At 44.2% G+C, this 26812-nt stretch overlaps 1 protein-coding gene across 1 annotated transcript; it reads left to right on the forward strand.

Annotated features, from left to right (window-relative positions):
• Positions 1-18448: 18448 nt before the first annotated feature.
• FANCD2OS (FANCD2 opposite strand) lies at positions 18449-18979 on the forward strand. Its single transcript, XM_056857900.1, has one exon. It carries the CDS (start codon positions 18449-18451, stop codon positions 18977-18979), a length of 531 nt encoding a protein of 176 aa, XP_056713878.1.
• Positions 18980-26812: the final 7833 nt, after the last annotated feature.

Below are 26812 nucleotides of genomic sequence, written 5' to 3' on the forward strand. Positions count from 1 at the left end.
ACTCCAGGCATGCCAAAAGGAGCCCCTCCCTCTAGCTTACCTGCTGTTGTACAAAAAGGGCACGGCACAGCCCATTGATTCTCATTGGTATGCATTGAGTATACCCGCCCACTACTTGGGACTCCAAGGTGGATAGCTGGCAAGCTGCTTTGTTTGGGGGAGGGAGCTGTGAGCATGCAGCCAGGTGGGGAAGGGCCTCTTTGAGATAACCAGGATAAAGTGTAAGCAGGCAAAGCTCTGGAAATCTGCATTTGGGCCTCTTGCTGACACAGAGCCAATGGATTGCTGCCTCAAAGTTCAACCCTGGCATAAAAAGCACTAATTGCATGCAGATGACAATATCAGGGTTTGTGCTTTTAGAACACAACAGCAAATTATGTACCTGCTCCCTTTCTTAAGAAACCTGGACAGGGCTTTGAAGTGGAAGATAATTAGTGAAATGACTTGGGTGACTCACAATAACCATTAAAAGCAGCATTTTTGAACAATTCCATGGATGCTCTAAATAGATGCCTACCTCATATTGATGAAACTATTCAAGGTCTCTCCTTTATTGACTAACAGGGAACTCAAGCAAGAGAGTTACAGATCCTCTGTAACCTGCTGGGAATAGGTATTCTGGCAGACTGTGTTGCCCGCAGTTCAGCACTGTGTTTTGGATAAGCAGAACAGCATTGGAAACCGCTGTGAAATAATAAATTATGTAACTGTAACTCACAAAGTTACCTTAGGACATCTTCAGAAGTTATCCCTATAACAATGAATGGGTTGTCTAAAAAATAAGTTTTCTATGACTTAAATTTTGGCCTAACCAATCACAGATTTGTAATGGAAGAGGGGTCTGAAGCCTGCCATTACAAATCAGCTAAAAATTGCATTTAAAATGTATTCCATGGAAAATGAAACATGCTGTTCTGCTCCATTTGAGACAGTGTGGTGTAGTGGTTAGGGTGTCAGACTAGGATCCAGAAGATCCAGGTTTGAATCCCCACTCTGCCATAGACCTTGGGGTAGTCAGTCTCACATGATTGCTGTCATGAGGATAAAATGGAGGACTGGAGTACAATGTCTGGGTCCCTGTGAGAAGAAAAGCAGGGTATAAATAACTAAATAAATATGTTTTGGAGAAGAATGGTAGAGGATGGCACCACTGTTACTGGTACTGAGGCCTCATGATGAAACAAAACATGCCTTTTGGGATACATTTTGATACCTAGGCTATCTTGTAGGCTTATGAAAAAGACCATTCCTTTGAGAATGTACATTTACCACCCACCCCAAAATAAAGCATTTTGAGTTTAGGGGAAGGATCTTCTGGGACAAAGGATGTTATTTCCAGACACTACCTCTCATTTCATAAATTTATGGATTCTGTGGATTGGAACTCATAGGAAAATTCCATTAATAGAAGAGGAGCAATTTTCACCAGTTTCTCCTCACCAGCTTCAGACCTCCAAATCCCTGTCATGCATTTCCTGTTGGTTCCCCTGCCCCCTCAGGAGCAGTATGTGATTGGTATTTGAGGCTGTAGCAGGAGGGGGATGGTGATGAAATCCTGTTGTACTGGCTGGAATTCATTCTGTCGGCCAAGATTTATCACACTGGATCCAAGCCCATGCCTGTAAGTTGCACCACAGAGTGTGGCTGTGAATGTTGTGGCATATGATATCACCCATGACTGCAGGATGTCACAGAAGATATCTGTGAGGATAGACAGCGGAGCCCAATGCCGGACCCTACAGGCTGCTCATGCAGCCAGAGCCCAGAGTTTGGTCTGTTGTTGTGTTCCTGTACCAGCACAAGGAGATGAGTAATATCTGACCTTAAGATATATACAATCATAGGAGGTCAACACCTCACCATAACAAGACACAAGACCATGTACAAGACACAAGAAGTGTCCCATGTTCTAATGGATTAGATTTATAACTTCAGGTGGTAGGATGCTGATTCGAAAGAACCAGATCCAAGAGCCAGCGTGGTTTAGTGGTTAAGAGCGGTAGTTTGGAGCAGTGGAGTCTGATCTGGAGAACCGGGTTTGATTCCCCACTCCTACACATGAAGCCAGCTGGGTGACCTTGGGCAAGTTACAGCTCTGTTAGAGCTCTCTCAACCCCACCTACCTCACAGGGTGTCTGTTGTGGGGAGGGGAAGGGAGGGGGATTGTAAGCTGGTTTGAGACTCCCTTAAGTGGTAGAGAAAGTTGGCATATAAAAACCAACTCTTCTTCTTCTTCTTCTCTTCATATCTTTTTGAAGTATCATGTTGTCCACATAGGCCAGATATGTACTGTACTGTTACGTCTCACTGATTTCAAAAGTACACTGATAAAACTGTAATCCGATGCACCTTTACTCAGAAGTAAGTCTCATTTCTGTCAGTGCGGTTTACTCCCAGGCAACTGTTCTTAGCACTGTAGCTTGAAGAACATCAACAGGGTTGAAATTTTCACTTTTTCATTGGATGCAATGCCCACATAGTAGCACTGACCTTTAAGGAAACAGATGAGCTGCCATTATGCACAAAGATTCCTCTAACAATTGGAGAGTGAGACGCCAACAAATAAAGATAATAAAAAATTGCATCAAGTTTCTCTGCGGACACAAGTGTAAAGTCATCTGTTGGTTGAAGGAGATTACATTCTATTCGGCAATGTTAAATTAAAACTCATTATACTTTGTAGCACTACTTTAAATGTCAGTCCGTTTTTAGTCTTAATAATGGTACTGTTGACTTTTTAATGATGCAAATAAGACAGGCGAGAGCAAGGCACAGAGGTGGCCCAATAGAGTGCCAAGTAAATGCTGCAGAGCAAAATGTCACTCCCACATATGCTCCAGCATCTGCTGTTTAAGATCACTTCCTGCTCACCAGTGGTGAGCAGAGGGCCAATTGTTCGGTGAGCTGTTCAGAGGTATCCAAACTAATTCAGATGTTTCCATTCTCTATTATTGTACTGCTTTCTCATGCATAGAGCTGGGGTCAACCTCTTTCCAAATGGCTTCCTGCATTCACCAGATAGATTGATAGATAGGTGAAATTAACACTTTTATACCATTACACTGTATCAGGGTGCCTGTGGGCAACATGGCGCCCACCAGTGCATCCCTTGGCACCTGTCAAGCTTTTCAAAGAGTAGATGGGGGGACTGTAAAGCAGGACTTGTTATTAGCTGCCCTCATTCAAAAGAAAGGGTTTTCCACTACAGGACCAAGAGGTCTGGTATGCACCTGGGCTTTCTGTAGTCAGCGTTGATTCCATTCCCCCTTTAGGCTTTCTTTCTTATCAGGAGGTGTGAGGAGGGAGGCATTCCACTTGGCCCTCCCTACTGTGGAAGCCATTTTGGTTTTGGCTCCACCTCCTATGGAAGCCATTTTTGGGGTGGGTCTCCCCACCCTCTCTCAAAATTCCAATTGTGCCTGCAGACTCAAAAAAGTTGGGGACCCCTGCACTATATGCAATATTGGCAATATTCCTGGTGTGTATGTGTGTGTTAAGTGCCGTCAAGTCACCTCTGACTCATGGCGACCCTACGAATCAATTTCCTCCAAAACGTCCTATCCTTAACAGCCTTGCCCAGGTCTTGCAAATTGAGGGCTGAGGCTTCCTTTATAGAGTGCTTCCTTTATATAGTGTCTTCTTGGTGGCAAGATGTAATATAGTGCTAATTGGCTCAAACTGGGGGTGGGGGGGTAGAAATTGCAGGGACATGGTTCTGCTGATATCTCTGAACAGTTCTGTAATTAGCAACCAAACAGCACCTCTCATACAGTTTGCTGCTGCCAACAGAAGCATACCTCTGCAATTTCCCACCAGTTTGAGCCAATTAGTACTACTATACCACGCCACCAGAATAATTGACTAATGATAGAAACAGCATAGTGGTCTACTAAGGGCAACTGCAATTTTTTTTAAAAAAATGACAACCCCACTGGAATTGCAAGAACCAAAGATGCAATGATTGGCCCTTTTAGGGTAACTGTACAAACTCTGTAGGAATTCCCATATCACATATATGTGTAGACCAAGAGAGAAAACATTTTTATCCCACCTTTCCTTGCGCAAAGGCAATGATTGGCCAAAGGTCACCCAATAAGCGTCATGGAAGCGTTGAGATTTGAACTCGTGTTTCCCCCATCACCACATCCGTTCATATATACACATTCGCCAGTTTAACACAATTGCTCTTTCCTCCAAAATCCAAGATCTAATTTATAAGCTTGGGGCTTACATACTGAGATTAATCGCTATTGAAACCTGCTACTGATTTTACCAAATTACAGTGTTGACTATTTCGTACCAGTTCTCTGCTCTCCGAAAAGCTATGGTCTGTCTCCAATTAAATTTAGGGGAGTTTGGTTTGTATTGAAAATATAAACCCATTGAAAATATGCGTGTGATTTTTCCATATGTTCTCCCACTGAAGTTCTCCCTCTTAACATTCCAAACTGCCACGTCTTCTGTAGAGAGAAGGGCAGGCCATTGACAGTGATTGGGGGCGGGGGGATGAATCAAAGCGTGCTGATGCTGGCAAAGGATAGCTGGCCCAGAAATCCCTTGGGAACCTCTCACATGGGGGACAACTAAAGTCACTGTGATCTAACAAAAATGAAAGAACCTGGTAGAGTAAGTGCAGCCACCAAAGGGAAGTTAATCCTGACACCAGGTGAATTCTGACATTTTATTTTACAGGCCGTGTACATTTTCGTTCTGGGTGTCATTGCATATTGCCAGACTTTTTTTTATCCGTCTTGCCCTTACAGACCATTATTTTGTTTTCTATTGCCCCTTTAAATTCCCAACAAATAGATCCTGAACGGATAAGTTGGCAAATCACCAGGGTGCTGGAGGAAGAATTTGGAATCAGTCTGATAAAAGGGGGGAAGGGAAAAATGACCTGTTCTGTATAGTAAGCCTGACTATGTAAGAAAAATTAACCCTCAGTTAACTCATCTATCTAGATCATCTGTGGTCATTCTTTTACCACACTAATCACATTGCAATTAAACTGGATTTTTAACGGCTATATTAAAAGGTACCCTGACCTGGATAGCCCCAGGCTAGCCTGATCTTGTAAGATCTCAGCTGCTAAGCAGGGTCAACCCTAGTTAGTATTTGGATGGGTGACCTCCAAGATATACCAGGGTTGTAATGTGGAGGCAGACAACGGCAAACCACCGCTGAACGTCTCTTGCCTTGAAAACCCTACAGGGTCGCCATAAGTCAGATTTGACTTGAAAACACAAACAAAAATCACACAACACAAGCCTTTATTGGCATATACACAAACAAAAATATTAAAAGGTATTTGATAAATATTAATTAGTCTTGTCTATAGTTTTTCCAGTCTATTGCTTATTGTCAAAATTCCTCTTGTGTTGCTACTCACTATCATGCCCATTTTACAGATGGGGAGTTGAGAGATAGTGAGTAGCCTAGCCTACCAGGAAGCCACACCATAAATACATCTCCACTACAGACCAACTGGTTTAACAATCATTCCATTAACCTGAGTTCATGCAGGCTCAACTCCACATCTTTATCCGTTTCGAAACAAGACCAATAGTGCAATCCTAAAGAGAGTTACTCCAGTCTACGCCCATTCATCTCAATGGGCTTAAACTGGAGTAACTGCATAGGATTGCGCTGCAAGTCTATAACCTAGTTAAAGTGAAGAATTTAGGTTTTGCATTCAGATGGTCCCAGGTTCAATTGTTAGCATCTCCAATCAGGAAGTAGATGTCACATATGGACCTAAGTTAATACCGGCCTATCATATTATATGTCATATTGCAATATAAAGTCGACCTGTTATCAATATGGCCTTGGAATTATATAACCTGTAGCCAGTTTACATGAATGAAACCCTATTAGGTGTCATCCTCTGCAGATTTGCTCCATTCTAGCCCATTGATTTCCATGGTCTTTGACTGGAGTAACTCTGTAGTATTGCACCGTAAAATGTGGAAATTTGGAGCTGGAGTCTGCATATATTGATAAGGTTGTCCCAGGTAAACAACAGGTGGTGTACTCTGCAAGGGATCTATAGGTCAAAAGATGGCTGGTAACAATTTCATGAGCAAAACACTGTGATACCTGAAAAATAGATGCGTGATTTTTGCAAAGGGAAAATTATATCTATGAGAAATGCTTCCTTTTGTTATCTTCTGATAAAAGCCAACAAAACTTGATTGATAACATAGAGTCTGTGGCCAATTTCACATTGGTTCTTAGTCCCGGGTTCAATGCTGTTGGGAAGAAGGGTGTTTTTCCTGCAAAAATTTGGATTTTCCAGCCTACATGGCAGCCATTTCCCTTGACACTGTCCCTGTGTCAGACTTTTTCTACTCCTGCCACTGGGGTGGGGGGTTTATTTTTTAAAATAAAGTGGTAATAGAGTAGTAAAAGAATGACCATGGGTGATCTAGATATAGGGTTGCCAGCTCCGGGATGGGAAATACCTGGAGATTTTGGGGGCGCCACCTAAGGAGGGCAGGGTTTGAGGAGGGAAGGGACTTCAAGGCCAAAGAGTCCAATGGCCAAAGCGGCCATTTTCTCCAGGGGAACTGATCTCTGTCACCTGGAGATCAGTTGTAATAGCAGGAGATCTCGAGCCACTACCTGGAGTTTGGCAACCCTACAAATGTACTCAGTCTAACCACACGTTCTTCTTCTCAGATTGTTATGAAATCCCTGAGTCTGATCAGACTGGAAAAAAACTGAGTTTTATTCCTCAAAACCACATTATGTAATCACTCAGTACCCAATTTGTTTGTTTTTTTACTCTTAACTGGTACTTTAGCTCTTCTTTAAATTGGCAACCTACACTGCCAGCAAGCCTTAAGAGGAAGGCTGGAACTCGTAAAAATGATAAGCACTATTCCAGTCTATACCACTGACAAAAGGGAATCAGCTGGTTCCTGGAGTTCAGGCTGGGGCTGACATTTCTGTTTTTCATTTTGGAGAAGGAATGTGTGCGATGGCAAGCATCCAACCATCCATGACGATGTGGAATCTGATTCTTCCATTTCCCCCTCCTGCTTTAGTACTTTGCCCTCCTCCCCCATAATTTTATTCCCGGTAATATAGATCAGCAGCGGCAAGGGGGATATCAGTGGCAATCACCACCACCTCTTCCGCAAACAGAACTGCATGGTTGGGTACATGCTTAGGGTTCCCAACCTCCAGGTACTAGCTGGAGATCTCCTGCTATTACAACTGATCTCCAGCCAATACCCCTGGAGAAAATGGCCCCTTTGGGAATTGGACTCTATGGCATTGAAGTCCCTCCCCTCCCCAAACCCCGCCATCCTCAGGTTTCAACCCAAAAATCTCCCAACAGTTGCAAAGAGGGACCTGGCAACTCTAGTACATGCTAAAAGCCATATAGTAGAAAGTTGTTGCTGAACTTTTAATGTAGAAACTCATATGCATAATTTTGTTTTGAGCATAAACAGCTTATATTGATTTACCCACACCAACCAATATAGCACAACATTATCTGACTGGAAGCATTTCTCTAGGATTTTGGATAGACTTAACGGTGGGAAAAGGCATGTTTGCTTGTGGTCTAGAGTGCAGGTAGGGTGGCCAGCTCCGGGTTGGGAAATAACTGGAGATTTTGGGGGTGGAGTCTGAGGAGGGTGGAGTTTGGAAAGGGGAGGGACTTCAATGCCATAGAGTCCAATTGCCAAAGCAGCCGTTTTCTTCAGGAGAACTGCAGTTGTAATAGTGAGAGATCTCCATCCACTACCTGGAAGTTGGCAACCCCAAGTGTAGGGCTGTTTTAACACAGCTACAAATTCCATCTTTATAGAAGATCAATGAAGCACAGAAACAGAGTCCTGGAGATTTTGGGGGCAGAGCCTGAGGAGGGCAGGGTTTGGGGAGAGGAGGGACTTCAGTGGGGTATAATACCATAGAGTTCACCATCCAAAGCGGCCATTTTCTCCAGGTGAACTGATCTCTGTCACCTGGAGATGAGTTGTAATCCCAGGAGATCTCCAGCCACAACCTGGAGGCTGGCAACCTTAGTCACAAGTCTCATGGAGGAATGGAAGTGGATGGCACCAAGGAATGGCATTATACAGCTGTGTAGTGTGTGCCCAAATTGTGCTGTTCTACACCACCGCCAGGAGATAAACCAAAAGCAGAAAAGTTGAGCTAACATAAAACAACAAAATAGAAGTGTCTTTATTATGTGTACAAATTAATAAAAAAGATTTAAAACTAAAGCCTCATAGAAACATTAAAACTGCCATATGCAAAAATACAGTTTGGTAACACATATTAACCAGTGTGACCAGTAAGGCTACCAGGTCCCTCTTCGCCACCAGCGGGAGATTTTTGGGGTGGAGCCTGAGGAGGGTGGGTTTGGGGAAGGGAAGAACTTCAATGCCATAGAGTCCAATTGCCAAAGCGGCCATTTTTCTCCAGGTAATCTGATCTCTATCGGCTGGAGATCAGTTGAATTAGCAGGAGATCTCCTGCTACTACCTGGCAGTTGGCAACCCTAGTGACCAGACACGTTTTGGCCCTAAGGCCTTCCTCAGTGGTCTCAGAAAATATATACACAGAGACATCAATAAATGTACAGTTGTTTTTCTACTAACTACAGCCATGAGCAGTACAGTTGCAGCACTTACCTAAGAGATTGATGGGGGCTCCTTGACAAGTTTAGGGAGGATAAATGTTTTTTGGAGCTTTTAATATATGATTTAACATGCTACCTGCTCTGGCTTGAAAAACAACTGTACATTTATGTATTTATTAGGGCCGAAAGTGAACCTTTTTGGTTCCTAACTTGTTTTCTGGGTTGGGTTTGGGTCCCTTCTTTTTTGTTTGAGATAAAGTGAAAGCAACAGATGGGAGAAAATATCACTTCTCCACTAGCTGCCAAGAAATGCTGTTTCTCCCTAAGAATGAGGGGGGAAATCACAATGACATCTGTAAGCAGGCTGGCTTTAAAGCACATGGGGGGGGGGTGTATGCACATGTGTGTCAATATCCTGATAATTTAAAGAACAATATGTTAATTTGACAGCAAAAGGGCTTGAATTTAGTGGACGGGTGAAGCAGAGAGACTTTCCCCACATCTGACCTTGGCAAATTCTACAACCCTTTTCGCTGCCTCCAAGGGGAGAAGGGCTGAGATTATTAAAACACAAAGCAGACCGCCATCATTATGCATGGGGGGCTTACCCAGCCACCGCCGCCCCGTTCCCAGCCACTGCTGGACTGGTCTGAAGGGGAAATATGGGGGGGGGGTGCTCTTCAACTCCACCAATGCACAACACCACTCCCAGCACAAAACCAGAAGTGACACCTTCGGTGTTTGTCTAAGCGGTCCTTGCTGATGCTAATGGCTGCTGATGGATTTGAATCAGCTACATCTTTGTGCGTGCTCAGTTTCGCAAAAAAACCAAGGCAAACCTGTTCAGCAGGTGCATCATAAACTAAATAGGCTGGTGATCAGCTCAAGTCTGATTTGACCTCTTTGAAGATGGTAAGATTAACTGTCAAATGCTTTCTTGGTGAAATCTGCAGCATCCCTGGATTTATCTCTGCTACCAACAGCAGAAGTTGCAAGAAAATTCTAGAATTCCTAACTGGGAAAAGACATTGTTTGGCTGAGGAACAAAACTGGCACCAGAAGAAGTGTATATGTGCGTGAGGGGAAGGGGGACTCTTAAAATGTCCACGTTTGGATAAATTTTAAGCAAATTTTAGGCATGCGTGTGTGATGGAAATCACAATCCTCTTCTTCAACATATTTATGAGGTGAAAGCTAATACTGGTACAGTTTCCTATGTATTTTGGTCAGAGAGGAAGACATTCCTCTAATTCAGTTGAAAATGAGCCAGTTTGTTTGGTGAAATAATGAAAAGATACTGCTGTGGAGCCCTGACCTGGATCGTGGAAGCTAAGCAGGGTCGGCCCTGGTTAGTATTTGGATGGGAGACCACCAAGGAAATCCAGGGTTGCTGTGCAGAGGAAGGCACTGGCAAACCTCCGAATGTCTCTCGCCTTGAAAACCCTATAGGGTTGTCTAACTCGGCTGTGACTTGACAGGGCTTTCCACCCGCACACTGCTGTGGATACTGCTGTGAAGGGATCCCCCTTCACAGAGTAACAGAATCTCCTGCGCTTGCTCCAGATGAAGTGAAAGTGGGGAAACAGCACTGTGCCCTGTTGAGGAGCCTTCATTGGCCTTTATTACATTTTGAAACTCAGTTCCAAAATGGGCGCCTCCATCTAGCAACGTGTCCTGTGCCCCCGCTCACTTCAGAGGAGACCCCACTCTTGCAGTGAAAGAAAACAAGGGGAAAAACAAGGGGGAGAATTATGTCACAGACGTGGCAATGTCACGTCCAGTCACCACATCCACAATACTTTAGGAATTTCTCCAATCTCTGTGGTCTTTACCATAAAAATTGGAAGGATTCCAACAGTGACATGTGATGTGACCCAGAAGTGACATCACGGTGACTCTCTGCTTCCCTTTCCCCCCCCCAAAAAAAAGCTCTAAGGGTTGCCAGGCATAGTGGCATGAGTACCAATCAGATGGATCAAGATCAGTAGAAAGGAGTGAAATGGTTCTTCCATCTGACTCCCCGCCAGTTTCCAGATAACCATTTTAACCAATGAGTTTAACACAACCGCTGATGGAGCAGGCCAAGATGTGGATGATAAAGCAATACTCTGATCACACTGTATCAATACAGAAAGAATTTTTGTCTGTTCAGTATGACTTTCTGTTTTGGTGAAGCTTCCAAACTTCCTAAAACCTGGCCAATGTTGATGAATCTCTAATTCTGGGCCAGTGCCACAGGTAGAACTACAAACCCGCCACCAGATTCCATATTAAGACAGAATTCTGCAGCATTCCTGTGGCTTTACCAAAGGTAGATGTTCTTGAGCAATGGGTCACCCATTAACAGATTGAGCCTGTTCACCAGGTTGGTTTCCACATCTGCGCATGCGCAGACAGGAACATTGATTAATGAACTTAATTTCCTTCGATCAGTTGTTCGAAGGTAGTTGTTTAAAGGAGGGATTACAATCACATAGAAATAAATATTGGCACGTAAAAATAAGCAGCAAAGTTAAAGGCTGCCAGTCAGTTTGGATCTGTCGTAGTTTGCATATGCGTATTCATCCTCGCTCAACCTTGTGGGAATTGTTGTTTATTTTCCTCCACATCATTAAAATGCTTTATGGGGGCGGAGGGTTGAATTGTAAATATAATAAAGGGCTGCCTGGCACATGGAGCATGCACAAACAAGTAAACTGTTGGAACACCTCAACTGCGCCAGTCAGGAAAAAATGCTGCCATGCCATTACTGTCTCGGGGGGTTCTCTTTTGAAGTCCTGGCATTTCCTTGGCAACCAGTCATGTCTTGCTTGGAAAAAAAGTTGCCAAGCACGGTGCTAGGGCAGGCAATGAATACTACGGGTACATAAGACAAGCTGATCTGAGGCTTGCCTTGTTGCAGCAGTCAAGCAAAATAGCAGCCTAATAGTACAAGGCTATTCAGATCTCACCAGAGCTTAGAAGCGAAGCAGGCTCAGCTTAGTACTTGGATGGGAGACCACTAAGGAAGACCAGGGTTGCTATGCTGCAGAGGACGACAATGGCAACCCACCTCTGAACATCTCTTGCCTGGAAAACTTCACGAGTCACCATGAGTCAGTTACAAATTGATAGCAAGCAATTATGATTATGAAGTTGTCAGCTTTTGGAAGCCCAGGCGATATCACTGCTGTAAGACTCCATTTCTAGTAAAGAGGTAATAGCTGCTTTTATTTACTTATTTATTAAGATATTTACAGCCATGGTTGGTACTTGGATGGGAGACCACTAAGGAAGACCAGGGTTGCTATGCAGAGGACGGCAATGGCAACCCACCTCTGAACATCTCTTGCCTTGAAAACTTCACGAGTCACCATGAGTCAGTTACAAATTGATAGCAAGCAATTATGATTAAGAAGTTGTCAGCTTTTGGAAGCCCAGGCGATATCACTGCTGTAAGACTCCATTTCTAGTACAGAGGTAATAGCTGCTTTTATTTACTTATTTATTAAGATATTTACAGCCATGGTTGGTACTTGGATGGGAGACCACTAAGGAAGACCAGGGTTGCTATGCAGAGGACGGCAATGGCAACCCACCTCTGAACATCTCTTGCCTTGAAAACTTCATGAGTCACTATGACGCAGTTACAAATTGATAGCACACAATTATATTTGTGAAGGTGTCAACTTTTGGAACCACTGATGATATCACTGCTGTAAGACTCCATTTCTAGTACAGAGGCAATTGTTGCTTTTATTTACTTATTTGCTAAGATATGTACATGCCACTCTTCTCCCCAATGAGGACTGAACTACAACATTGTTCTCCCCTCTTCCATGATATCCTCACAACAGCAATCCTACAACATTGTTCTCCCCTCTTCCATGTTATGCTCACAACAGCAATCCTACAAGGTAGAATATGTTGAGAGACAGTGACTGCCCCAAGGTTACCCAGAGAGCATCCATGGTAGAGAGGAGATTTGAACCTGGGCCTCCCTGATACTACTCCAACACTCTTACGATGTCACCATGCTAGATTTGCACAGGGGCTAAAGCAACCTCACTGACTGACTTTGCTCCTTTTTACCCTACACTGGTTTCTCTGCTTGATCACCAGCCAAGCTCAGTTTGGTTCCCAGCTGGCTGTTGAGGACTTAAACAGGAAAAGCAAACCAGTAGGTCTTGCTGCTCCTCAAAAGGTTTGTTCCCTGGTTTGGAGCTGGGCCCTGGCAACTTTCTCCACCTTCCTACTTGAGTTCTTATTTCTATTTTCTCTGGTTCAACAGTGAAAAATCTCTGTAAAGAGATCCAGTGATTAGATGGACACATCCTTCATCTTCCTTGGTTAGAAGAAAACACTTCACTTAGTGGAAGAGATTTACGGTACTGGATCCAACCCAATGACTGTGATAGTAGAGGCATAAGAACATTACAAGAGTCCTGCTGGATCCGGTCAGTGGTCCATCTAGTCTAGCATCCTGTTTTACACAGCAGCCAAGCAGTTGGCCCAGAAGGCCAACAAACAGGATGCAGAGGCCAAGGCCTTCCCCTGATGTTGCTTCCTTCCATGAGTATTTGGAGATTGACTGCCTCTGGGTGTGAAGGTTCCTTGTAGTCACCATGGCTAGTAATCACTGAGTGCTTCTCCTCCATGAATCTAATTCCCTTCCAAAGCCATCCATGTTTGAGGTCATCACTATGGCCTAGGGTTGCCAACCTCCAGGCACTAGCTGGAAATCTCCTACTATTACAACTGATCTCCTGCCGATAGAGATCAGTTCCCCTGGAGAAAATGGCCACTTTGGCAATTGAACTCTATGGCCTTGAAGTCCCTCCCCTTCCCAAACCCTGCCCTCTTCATGCTCTACCCCAAAAACCTCCCACTGGTGGCGAAGAGGGACCTGGCAACCCTACTACGGCCAATGGCAGTGAATTTAATCACTCATTGACTAAATAAGTGTTTCTTTTTTGTCCATCCTGAATCTATTGCCCATCAACTACATTGGGTGCCCCTGAGTTCTAATATTATGGGAAGGGGTGTGTCTCTCTATCCACTTCCTATACCCCACGAACAATTTTAGAAACCTCTGCCATTACCTCATTAGTTAACTTCTTTCTGAACTTTAAAGTTTCTCTTTATCCTTCCCTCATAGGAACAGTGTCCCAACCCCTAAATCATCTTGGCTGCCCTCTTCTGTACTTTTTCCAGCTTTGCAATATCCTTTATGAGATCTAGTGAGGAGAACTGTACATGTATTCTAAAGGAAGCTATACAAGAACATTATAGTATTGGCCATTTTATTTTCAGTTCATTTCCTAATAATCTTCTGCAGCACAGAGTTTTCCTTTTTCACTGCTGCTACACACTGAGTCAACATTTTCATTGAGCTATCCATTACAACCCTAAGATTTCTTTCCATCTCAGTCAGTTCAGACCCCATTCGCATATATTTAAGGTTAGATTTTTTTTGTTTTTACTGTACTTCACCTACACTTATCTACACTGAATTTAATTTGCCACCTTGTTGACCACTCACCCAGTATAGAAAGATCCTCCCGGAGTTCTCCACAATCTACATTGGTTTTCACCATCCTGAATAATCCACAGACTCAGCCACCACACTGATAGCCCCAATTCCAAATAATATATGAATGAATTAAATATATACCTGAAGAAGTGAGCTGTGGATCATGAAAACTCACATCCTGCCAGAAATTTTGTTAGTCTTTCAGGTGCTACTGGACTCTTGCTCTTTTCTACTGCTAGTGACAGACTAACTTGGCTACCCATCGTTAAATATGTATGATTGTCATGGGGCAGCCTGCTGAGGCTTCCTCAGACAAAGAGGACCTTGAAGCAGCAAGCAGTGGAAGAGAGGAACAGTAGCAAGCTCGGCAGGCACAGGCGGATTAATGTCCCCCATGCCTACAACCACCCAGGGCCAAGGACTCACCTGTGTCCAGCAGCAGCTCTCCACAGCCACTGGAACAGTGGTGCCAAAGATGCAGAACACTCCTACTTGAGCGTAGGAGTGCTAGATTACAAGCACTCTGAAGAACACTGCCTCTGACAGCAATGAGAATAATGAATTCCCTCCAGGAGAGAGTGCTGAGTCAGAGGAACCTACAACAGCTGGTTCCTCTTAGGCTTATTTAAGCAGACACTGGCATCCAGGCTGATGTGGGAACAACTTGTTACTACCACCCTGTGTTCTTGTGGCTCTCTGATCACTTCTGAGAGCTAGTGTGGTGTAGTGGTTAAGAGCGGTGGTTTGGAGTGGTGGACTCTGATGGTGAACTGGGTTTGATTCCCCACTCCTCCACATGAGCGGTGGAGACTAATCTGGTGAACTGGATTTGTTTCCCAGCTCCTACACACGAAGCCAGCTGGGTGACCTTGGACTAGTCATACTCTCTCAGCCCCACCTACCCCACAGGGTGTCTGTTGTGGGGAGGGGAAGGGACGGTGATTGTAAGCCGGTTTGAGTCTCCCTTAAGTGGGAGAGAAAGTCGGCACATAAAAACCAACTCTTCTTCTTCTTGTGCCTTTGACCTTGGAACGGACTGACTTGGCATTTGGACTTCGCTTCTGATATTGACTCTCAGACTGCTGTCTGACTTCACTACCTGCTTCTGGCCCTCAGGTCTGCTGGCATTCAGGACAATGATTGAAATTAAATATATGAATGAATTAAATAGCACTGTACGGATCTTTGTGGGGCCCCACCACTTGGTTCCTTCCCCTGCCAGAACTGTCCGTTTATTCCTACACCCCGTCACTTAACCAATTTCAATCCCATGATTGCTAAGTTTATTCAGGAGTCTTTGGTGAAGCACCTTGTCAAAAGACTTTTAGAAGCCCAAATATATGATGTCTACCAAATCACCCTTATTCTGATATTTATTAACCTTCTCAAAGATCTCCCAAAGCTTGGTGAGGCAGGACTTCCCTTCTCAGAAGCTATGCTGATTTTCCCTCAGTATGTTTTGTTTCTCTATGTGTTTAATAATTCTATCTTTGATTATAGTTTCTACTAATTTATCTGAAACAGATATTAAGCTAACTGGGCAGTAATTTCCTGGATATCCTTTCGACCCCTTTTTAAAAATCTGTGTAACATTTGCTACTTTCCAGCCCTCTGGCACAAAGACTGATTTTAGTGACAAGTTCCATATACTGGTCAGTAAATCAACCCTCTTCCTATTCTTATGAAATAAAGGAAGGGGTTTTTTTAGGGTTGAAGAGTGCGCAGTGCACACATATAGAGAGGTTTGTCATAGCAAACAGCAGCTCAAATTTGTTTTTACAGAAGCTGGATCCCAAATGCAAGTTATTCCGTGGATTTTTTCAAATAATTATTATGGACTCATTTTCTTCAAAATGTACAGCCATCGTTTAATACCAATTTAACATGCAAAGTTAAATGCTTTGAGACAACCCTTCCTTGCCTCCATTGCAACCATGCCAACTTCTCCAAAGCGTATTCATTCTCAACACCTCTTTCTCAACTTTCAGAGCAGGGCAACAAAGAGCTTACTTTGGCAGAGAAACTCTACGTGTCAGATTGTAGATGGATGCCAGAGTATATTTTTTGAATGGAGTACAGAACTAAATCTTGGGATGCAATACAAACCAACCACTCCACTGGTTTGAATGGCAAACCGGTCTAAATGGCAGGAAGTGTTTTGCGCATTCCCCCAAAACCCTTAAAGTCCTTTGGCAACACTGAGATGGTGGTTGTCTAGCTGGATTATTTGGGGCATGCCCATTCCCAGATGGGCCACTCATTTACCCTCCCTAACATTTTTTTTAACAAACAGGTTTTTGTGATATGCCTGTTTTCATTGAAACATTTCTGTTCCTTGCCCAGAATCTCCTCCCCCATACACGTTGGATTCTTCTAGAGAGTGTTGTTAACCTAATCAGGTGCAGAGTTGTTTTCTGTTGCCCCAGAAGGTTGAACCAGAACTAACAGGTTGAAATTAAATCAAAAGAGTTTTCGGCTAAACATTAGGAAGAACTTCTTGACAGAGCGGTCCCTCAGTGGAACTCTCCATTGGGCTCTCCATTGAAGGTTTTTAAATGGAGGCTAGATGGCCATCTGACAGTTATGCTGATTCTGTGAACGTAGGCAGATCATGAGAGGGAGGGCAGGAAGGGTTGCATCAGTGTTTGACTCTTGTGGCCCTTTCTTATATGCCCAGGGTACTGCTGATCGCCACTTTGGGGCCAGGAAGCAATTTTCCTCCAGCCCAGATTGGCCAGGGATCCTGGAGGGTTTTTTTGTTTTTGTTTTTTGCCTTCCTCTGGGCACAGGGGAAGTGGGGGGAAGATCGTTGTGAATTTCCTGCATTGTGCAGGGGGTTGGGCTAGATGACCCTTGAGGTCCCTTCCAGCTCTATGTTTCTGTGTAATCATGCTAAAGTTATCCTGGGCATGGAGCATGGGGGACTTTTAGTTACTATGAATATGAGAATGGCAGAAAGACTGAAGGGGGTAAAAAGTCATGTTATTTACTTAAGGGAGCTGTTCTTTGTAAATAGGGGGATATTCGGAAATTAAAACAACTAATTCTTAACATGTTCATTCACTATGCTAACACTTCACAGACATGAAAAACACACAGACTTTGGGCTTAGCAACAGGGTTATATAGGCTTCTGTTATAAGGAAATCATTGCTTTCTATTCACTTCTTTAATGGCCCAGGTGGAAATGAAACTGCCCCCTGCCTGCCTTTCTTCCATGTGACATGATTGTGTTTATTGCCCTCACAACAACTCAGTGTGATAAGGTTAGACTGAGATACGGGCAGAAATTTATGTCACTGAGTAATCTTTCTATCTCAGCAAGATTTTGAACCCAGATGTCCCAAGCAGGTTTGCCAGCTCCAGGTTGGGAAATACCTGGAGATTTTGGGGGTGGAGCCTGAGGAGGGTGGGGTTTGGAGAGGGGAGGGACTTCAATGTCATAGAGTCCAATTGCCAAAGCAGCCATTTTCTTCAGGGGAACTCATCTCTGTCACCTGGAGATCAGTTGTAATAGTGGAGAGATCTCCATCCACCACCTGGAGGTTGGCAACCCTAGTCCTGAGTCAAAGTCTAGCATGCTATACATGACATCATACATACATACATTCTATGCAAACCAGCATGGCTGAAAATGCCTCTGGCTGTTGGATGCTGGAGTACAGAACTGGGGAGACTGCTGTAATTCTTGGAATTAGTGTGGTCTTCCAGATGAGTTAGTGTTTTTTTTTTAAAATAAATATTTTTTATTAGTTTTCAGTGTTAAATAAGGATACAGGGAAAAAGAAAAGGGAAAGGGAAAACCATCGGTTAAACAATATTCAACATTTAAAAAAAATGCATAGTTCTACCCCCTTATAAGGTTCAAAATTACAGTCATTTATTAACGTAATACATTTGATCGTCGACTTAACTTTCTTATGACTCATAAGATTTGTTGCTATTTTTTGATTTTAATATATTCATAGAAGGAATTCCATTTGTCTTTATTTGGTCTTTTGAGTGTCTTTTTGTAATATTTCTGTTAAGTGTGCCATTGTTATATATTCGTAAGCTTTATCAATCCAAGTTTCGATTTTTGGTATTTTATCTGTTTTCCACAGTGATGCTAACACTGTTCTTGCCGCTGTAATTAAGATGAGTTAGTTTTAATGTTGGGAGGGGGGCTCTAACAGGAAAGGCTATTCTGTGGAAGCGAGGAGGAGGAGCTTCTGGAACACTGACTTAGCCAGTGCGTTCCAGGATGACTGCGTGCTCATAATAGGTTGCCAAGGCACCAAGCAAAGGAAAGATGCACCAGCAGCCCGAGCAGAGTGGTGTGTCAGCGGCTGGCCGGCGCTGACCATGGCCAGCGGGTACCAGCTATGGGCACCCTGGTCCCCGCTGGATGAGTCCCTACAATGGCTGCGGGGCGCTGTACCCAGGCCCAGCGGCACCAAACACCCTTTCCGTGGCGGGCAGAGCCCGGCCACCGCCGCTGACCTTGAGGTGCAGCTTTGTTTCCAGGGAGTCAGCCTGGTGCTGGAACCCAATACGAAGACAGGAGCTGGGCAACCCCAACCTCCCGGGGCAGCAGGAGAGATGAAAGGAAACGGCGGGACAGTGCGCAAACCTCAGGCCGTGCGGCTCACGGGGCTCGACTCCGTGTTTGGGCATTTCGTGACGGCCCAGCCCCCGCACTGGACTGGCTCTCTGCGGGTTTCGGAGCGCTCAGCCTTTTGTCAGGTCATAAGCCCCCAACAACGCTGGCCCCGCGGACTCCGGGAGCCACAAGTGCGCATGGCTATGGCCATGTGCCGCCAAATGTTGCGTGCCATCCTTCTGCTTTATGCTGCCTACAAGAAGTGCGCCTTCGCCCTTCAGCATTCCCGTTAAAAGCTGGCCTGGCTGGAAAAGGGCAGGGCAAATTGGGATCTTTAACCTGCTCAGAAGATAACCCCATACCCGCAAATGTGCCCCCATGCACACCCATCCATCTACATGTGCCCTGGCCGGCAGCCCACCTATTCCCCCATTCCTGGAAAACCATCTTCTCTCCTCCATGCCTAAACTACATTTCTGCTACCAAGAGGGGAAAAAAAATACTTAACCAGAAACAGATTTTTAGGCAAAAGATCCAGAGTGGAATGAAAACCTCAGATTGTTTGCAGAGACAAAACCTATCATATTGTCAAAGTTACCTTGAAAAGAAGAGATTCCCTTGCATCATCTGGCTCATGAATAGAAGAAACAGATGAATAATATCCAACATTTAAAAAAGTCTTTATCAACAAATGCAACAAGAAGACAAACGGAAATCAAACACATTTACAGACATCCTCAATAAGAGACGATATTCAGACATATGTTTAAAAGAGATTCAGATGCCATGAGGTGGGAAGGAGATTCCCTCCCGCAAAGCTGCCTATCTATAATTTTTCAATATGACGAGTAAAAGTGGTTGCACTACTGGATGGGGCCTTCACAAAGAACAGCGATATTTTAAAAGTGGACGAGGAAATGTATTTGTAAAGGAAACCGAGTGCACGTTTTGAATACTGGAAACAAAATCAATCTCGTTGTAATGAAGTAAATAACCAACTGGAGATTATTCCTTAAACCAGCAATAGAGGAAATACTGAAAACAGCAAGAGGTTCTGCAGATTGGCAACTGGAAGCAACCTGAAGAACATTCTGAACAAAGTATTATTTACAGCCAATGAATGAAATGTACTCCTTCTTAGTCACATCTCTATATTTTACACCAATATGAAATAATTGTACAAAAGCATTTCTATGTGCTACCATTTTGAAGTAAAATAATGGATTATTTGTTTACCCCAATACATGCAACTTGCAGCAGCTGGAAATGTGCTATTCGAAATGCAGACTTTCCCCCTCAAAATGAAGACCTTGTTTTGTGTGGGGTTTTTTGTTTTGTTGCTTTTGGTCAAATATAAAGGAGCTGGAAATCACTTTGCTTAAAGCCACACAGTCTCCAGATTCAATTCACTATGAAAGAGCTTGAAAACACAAAATAGCCTCTGTCCCCCAAATGTTTATTTTAAATTTTCAGCCATTCGGCACCTTGAATCTGACCAAGCTTTTGAAGGAGACGAATGGGATTTTTACCTCTTTGATGGGGAGAAAAAGAGATCGGGGGAGGTTGACAACAGATCCTCCAACATATCAGAATTCTACCTTATAATGTATCAAATGGGAACAAAATTCAGATATAAACTTCAAGAGAACTTTGCAGTTTATTGATGGCACCTGTGAGAAATAGTTTGCTTCAGCCTAGCCAGGCTGAAAATCAACTGCTAATGTTCGAAAGGAACCACCAGTTAGACTGGGGTTCTTTAAACTCTCTCCCACAGACTCACAGCATACCAAAAAAACCCAACTTCTTTCAACACCAAACAGATCCAGATTATTGGGAAAGTGCTGGTTGACTTTATAAATTAATGTAACTCACTACAATAGCCTTTGGTGGCCAACTGACACCAAGAATACCCACCAATGAGACATGATGATAACCTCAAGCAAGGCCTTGGACATACTGCGTTTTACACTGACCAACAGTTTGGATATGGAGGTCAATGTGAACTCATTCAGTTTGTCTTAAGTTACGCCCCAAACTTTTCTTTATAACTGTAAATCTTAAGAGTTCAGTTCCCTCTATTCATTTATGAGGAATGGGGGGAAAGTTTAGCTTGTAAACTAACTGGAATGCATCTAGTTTGGCGCATGTCAGCTTCTACTTACAGAAGTTCATCCTGACTGCTCAGCAACAAATGTGTAGAATTTGCTTCTGATGGCTGAATAGGAACTCTGAACACTGCTTTCTAAGATTCAAAATGGAAACCCTGATTTTTATTAACTGATGACATCAGTTTGACAGCATCAAAGCATGTTGCCTTAGCTCACTCAGGTATCTTCAGAAACCAAGCTGTCCCGCAGAAAATGAAGACAGAGGCCTGTTTCAAAGGAGCAAGTGGGGAGAAAAACCCTAGCAGCAACAAATGTACCACCAGGCTCAGATCTGGTTTTGGAGTCTTTACAACTCAGTTATAGTTGATAGAGGAAATTTACAAAAGTCAACAATGCTCTATGCATCTTGACTTTAACACACACAAAAAGCTTACAGTGAGTGTACTCCAATGTTTTCTGGGCTGTGCCTTGAATTGAAACGAAAAGTATGCTTCTAACTAAATGGGTAAGATGAGTAAGAGGATCTTCACTTGGGTATTCAAGGGTCAGAATGGGACATGACTCATCTACAAGCAATGAATGCAGTTTACAGACAATACATGCAATCCGACATCTTTGCCTTATCAGCATTTGAAAAGAAAGCCCTTTATGATAGGTTTATTTCCTCTCGGCAAATGGAACCTAGCTTTTCAGAAATGTATCTTTGCCTTGCAACATCGAAAGTAAATTGTATGGATCTGCATCCCTCTAACATGATGCAGTTTATTTTAATTCGACATTTAGAGGAAAAAAATAAAAACCCTTAAGGTGCAGTGTTGTCTGAAATTTATAACAGCAGCTTTCTTAAATCGTTTTCTGGGGGGAAAATATGTCTCTCCCCCTTTTTTTTTAGTGCAGCCTCTAAAGACCATACCAAATGTTAAGCAAGGTGCGGTCCAAATTTAGGCAAAGTTACATTCATTAGGAGAAGATAGGTCATTTATGCATGGGTACTTTCACTCATGTTCGCCCCCAGTCTGCCTCGGTTGTTCCTTGGAGTTATGCATGAGTTTTCCGTCCATTAGAGAAGACCTCGTGGCGAGCCCTCGCACTGTCCAGGTCTCCTCTGTGAACTGGACTCTTCCATCTTCCCTGAGCAAAGCCCAGGTGAAATCCCCATGTAGAAGGCAAAGTGCAGAGCATGCAAGCTTGGTTTCATTCACAGTCAATTACAAAGCAGCATGTCCAGAGGCGGGGATTGAAATACTTCCAGTTTCCTCATAGCTCTTTCTGAGCAGAAGAAAAGCTTTTTACAACCGAGGCTTGGATTCCCCCTTCTTTTCATATTGCTTCTTTTTGTTGTTGTTGTACTTAAAGTGCATTTTTTATTTGGCAATTAGGTTTTAGGGGGGAATTTTCTCTCACAGTAGGAGCTATAGGTAAGCCAATTACAAAGCAGCATTTAAAGGGGCGGGGACTTGATTTGAGCTTGGAGACTGCTGGTGTATAGATTCCCAACAGGAAAGTGTGGGTCCAGCCAGCAACAAACCTCAGGTAAAACTCACATGCATAAACGACCACAGTTTGCTAAAATGTCCTTAGAAATAGTGCATACTTAAATAGGTTTTTGAGCTTTATGTTTTATTCATTTATATACCATCTTTCCTCTAATGGGGACCCAAAGCAGCTCACATTGTTCTTTTTTCCTCCATTTCATCCTTGTAACCACTCTGTGAGATAGGGTAGGCTGAGAGAAAGTGACTGGCCCAAGGTTACCCAGCACGTTTCCACGGCAGAGTGGGGATTCAAACCTGTGACTTCCAGATCCCAGCCACACACTCCAAACACTTCAAGATACTGGCTAGCTCTGATCTGCACAAACTCAAGTGAATTCTTTTGTTACTGCTATGAGATGTTGTGGTTGCTATGGATAGGGTTGCAGTAGGGTTGCCAGCTCAGAGTTGGGAAATACCTGGAGATTTTGGAGGGCAAGCCTGAGGAGGGCAGGGTTTGGGGAGGGGAGGGACTTCAGTGCCATAGAGCCCAATTGTCAAAGGGGCCATTTTATCCAGGTGAACTGATCTCTATCGGCTGGAGATCAGTTGGAATAGTGGGAGATCTCCAGCTACTACCTGGAGGTTGGCAACCCTAGGTTGCAGATGCCCAGTAATGGTGGGCAATTGCCTGCCAATTAAGGGGGCTGCCTGCTGCCCCTCAGATGGCCGGTGAGTGGAAGCAGGCCAGCTGAAGGTGGGGCAATTAATGTTACTTCTGGGTTTACCTGGGAAATGATGGAGATGCTCCAGCACATTCCTCCAAAACTCTATGGTTTCCATAGAGTTTTACCATAGAGTTCTGGAGGAATGTGCTAGAGCATCCCCATCACTTCTGGGGTAAACCTGGAAGTGACGTTACGTGCAGATTGCATCCCCCTGCTCCACCACAATGAAGCTCCTGCTGGTGGCAAGGGGGGACCTAGCAGCCCTGCCTATGGGGTGAGAGAGGGAGCATGGAAGGCTCTGAGGCAACTGCCTTCTGGACTGAAGAATATCCAATCCCCCACTCTGCCCTCCCCTATAGATTCACTATACCCCAACTGCCCACAGTCAAATAAAAATGGGGACGCAAGTTCTAAATTAAAGACTGGTAGCATGTAAGCTATGTGCTCCCTAAAGGTCTCTTATTTGGAAACCTGCTAGACTATGGCTGTATTTAGAGTAAATAGAGATAGAATCATAAAGTTGGAAGGGACCACCAGGGTCATCCAGTCCAACCCCCTACACAATGCAGGAAAATCACAACTACCTCCCCCCCTACACCCTCAGTGACCCCTACTCCATGCCCAGAAGATAGCAACAAAATAAAAACCCTCCAGGAACCCTGGCCCATCTGGGCTGGAGGAAAATTGCTTCCTGGCCCCAAAGTGGCAATCGGCATTACCTTGGGCATGTAAGAAAGGGCCATGAGAGCCAAACACTGACACAGCCCTTCCTGCCCTCCCTCTTGTGATCTGCCTAAGTTCACAGAATCAGCATTGCTGACAGATGGCCATCTGCTTAAAAACCTTCAAAGAAGAAGAGTCCACCACCTCCTGAGGAAGGCTGTTCCACTGAGGATCTGCTATAACTGTCAGAAAGTTCTTCCTAATGTTTAGCTGGAAACTCTTTTGATTTAATTTCAGCCTGTTGGTCCTGGTGCGACCTTCTGGGGCAACAGAAAACACCTCCGCACCACCCTCTATATGACAGCCCTTCAAGTACTTGAAGATGGTTATCATAGCACCTCTCAGTCATCTCTTATCCAGGCTAAACATACCAAGATCACATTTCTTAGATTTTTGACTTGACAGACAAGACACAGATGGAGATGAACAGCAGAGGTTTGTGTAACAGAAAATAAAGTAATAAGGTAAATATGTGTGGATAACTTAAATACATAAAGAAAAGCTGGCTGTCAAATAAAGTAAATAGCCCCTGAGGGAAGACTTGATCCTCATACCTCAGCAGGGTCAGCTCTTTTCTCTCACGTAGCACTTTACCACAGAATCTGCACACACCCGTTTGGAATGATGGGTCCTTAACAGGATGTTTATTTGTACCACTAAAATAAGCTTTTTTCCTTAAGTCGACCCCCAAACCCTAACTAGAAAGCCAAACAAAAGCCTGGCTAAGCTGATGCTCCTTTCCAGAGCTACGAAATCCCTATCCAAAAGTTTTTTTTTTGTTTTTTTTAAAAAGAGAGATTACTTCACCCTTCTTAACCTGATTCACCCCCTCCCATCCAGTGGAGTTCCATGGGCTCTGAATGTCTGACAATCACTAGGGTTTGCGTGAGGTCAACCCAGAGTGCTATATTGGTTAAGAGCGGTGGACTCTAATCTGGACAACCGGGTTTGATTCCCCACTCCTCCACATGAGCGGCAGACTCTAATCTGGTGAAGTGAGTTGGTTTCCCCACTCCTACACATGAAGCCTGCTGGATGACCTTGGGCTAGTCACAGCTGTCTCAGAACTCTCTCAGCCCCACCTACTTTACAAGGTGCCTGTTGTGGGGTGAAGAAGGGAAGGTGACTGAAAGCCGGTTTGTGACTCCTTAAAGGTAGAGAAAATCTGGGTATAAAAACCAACTCTTCTTCTTCTTCCCTCCCTTGGCCAAGGTGTAATCTCTTACATCTGTGTGCAGTTATACACTGAAAGCACACAAAGTTGTCCAAAAGTGATGGTGGCTCTTCCCATATCTATATCAAAGACCAACCACCAATCTCTTTCAGAAGTTTTAGAATGTCTTTGCATTACTGGTGGCACTTGGAAACACGAGTTAAGTTTCCAGTGTCTGGAGTTTTTATCTTTTAGAATCATTCAGGTATAACCTACCCTGAACCAAGGAATGAATGAAGTACAGATACATTCATTCATTATGTAACTGTTGTGCTTTGGTGGTCTGAGCACTGCATGCACATCTATACACAATTTTAGGCAGTATGTAGTTTGCAGTGTGCTCACTAGATGGCATTTGCTTACACATTACCTTGTTAGAAAATGACACACAGTGAGAAGTGAATCTCCCAATCATTTGGTTTGTTGAACTACAGATCTTCTAATTTGGCCTCCCCTCTCTTTTGAAGGGTGAGAACTCACAAAGAAACTGCCTCTCACTCACCTAGCTTCCAGAGCATGAGCCAGAAAAAAACCAAAAACAACTATGCAGGAACCCAGCAGCTCAGTCCAAGGAATTCATAACTGGTTGAGTGGCACCACAGGGAAACAAAATAGTTATCAGTTTTTTTACTGAAAGTAACCATGAACTGGGAGGGAAGGCAGCATGGCGTAGCTTGATCTCGTCAGATCTCGGAAGCTAAGCAGGGTTGGTACTTGGGAGACCACCAAGGAAGACTCTGCAGAGGAAGGCAATGGCAAACCCCCTCTGCTTCTCACTTGACTTAAAAGCCCCTTGCTGGGTTCACTTAGGGTTGCCAACTGCCAGGTAGTAGCAGGAAATCTCCTGCTAATTCAACTGATCTCCAGCCGATGGAGATCAGAACACTTGGAGAAAAATGGCCGCTTTGGCAATTGAACTCTATGGCATTGAAGTCCCTCCCCAAACCCCACCCTCCTCAGGCTCCCCCCCAAAATCTCCCGCCGGTGGCGAAGAGGGACATGGCAACCCTAGGGTCACTATAAGTTGGCTTCTATTTGGTGGCACTTTACACATACAGCAAGGACTTGCAAGGACTTCCCCTCCTGACTTCCTGAGAGAGAGGAATCCCTTCCGCACTCATGCACAGACTCCAGATCACATTACCCTCGCTTGTACACTAGGGTGGTGAATTTGGAAAGTGTGCTTCTAAAATCGCCCTTCCCCCTCACATGCTGAAAAACCAGACATGCTGAGTTTCCATTGGAATCACAGAAATCTCTTCAGCATTTATTTATGTTATTTATAGTCCACCTTTCGCCCCTAAGACTCAAGGCGAATTACACAGTGTAAGAACACAGCTTAACCCCTTCTTTTGCTCCCCTAAGGCCCTTTTTTCACATTTATCTGTAGTGGCCTGGGAATGGCTGCTGGGTAGCTGCTTCCAGCACTGCTCGGTAATCCTTCGAAGCCCACAGTCCTATGGGAGGAATCCTTCCTGTGCCAGCGTTGCCCTTCCCGGAACTGGAAGACTGCTGGTGTGGGAAGGCGCTGACTATAGTACCCACCACCCTTTTGCACTCTGATCTGTGCAGCACAAGAAGTAGGGTTGCCAATCTCCAGGGCGTGGCTGGAGATCTCCCGCTATTACAGCTGATCTCCAGGTGACAGAAATCAGATCACCAGGGTTGCCAGGTCCCCCTAACCTCCGGCAGGGGATAGGTGGGTAGGTTTGCCAGATCCAGGTTGGGAAACTCATGGAGATTTGGGGATGGAGCCTGGGGAGGACAGGGACCTCAGTGGGGTACAATACCACAGGGCCGACCCTCCAAAGCATCCATTTTCTCCAGGGGAACTGATCTCTGTAGTCTGGACATGAGCTGTAATTCTGGAGGATCCCCAGGT

Source organism: Euleptes europaea, chromosome 11, assembly GCF_029931775.1.
Source record: "Euleptes europaea isolate rEulEur1 chromosome 11, rEulEur1.hap1, whole genome shotgun sequence".
Classification (NCBI taxonomy): Eukaryota; Metazoa; Chordata; class Lepidosauria; order Squamata; family Sphaerodactylidae; genus Euleptes; species Euleptes europaea.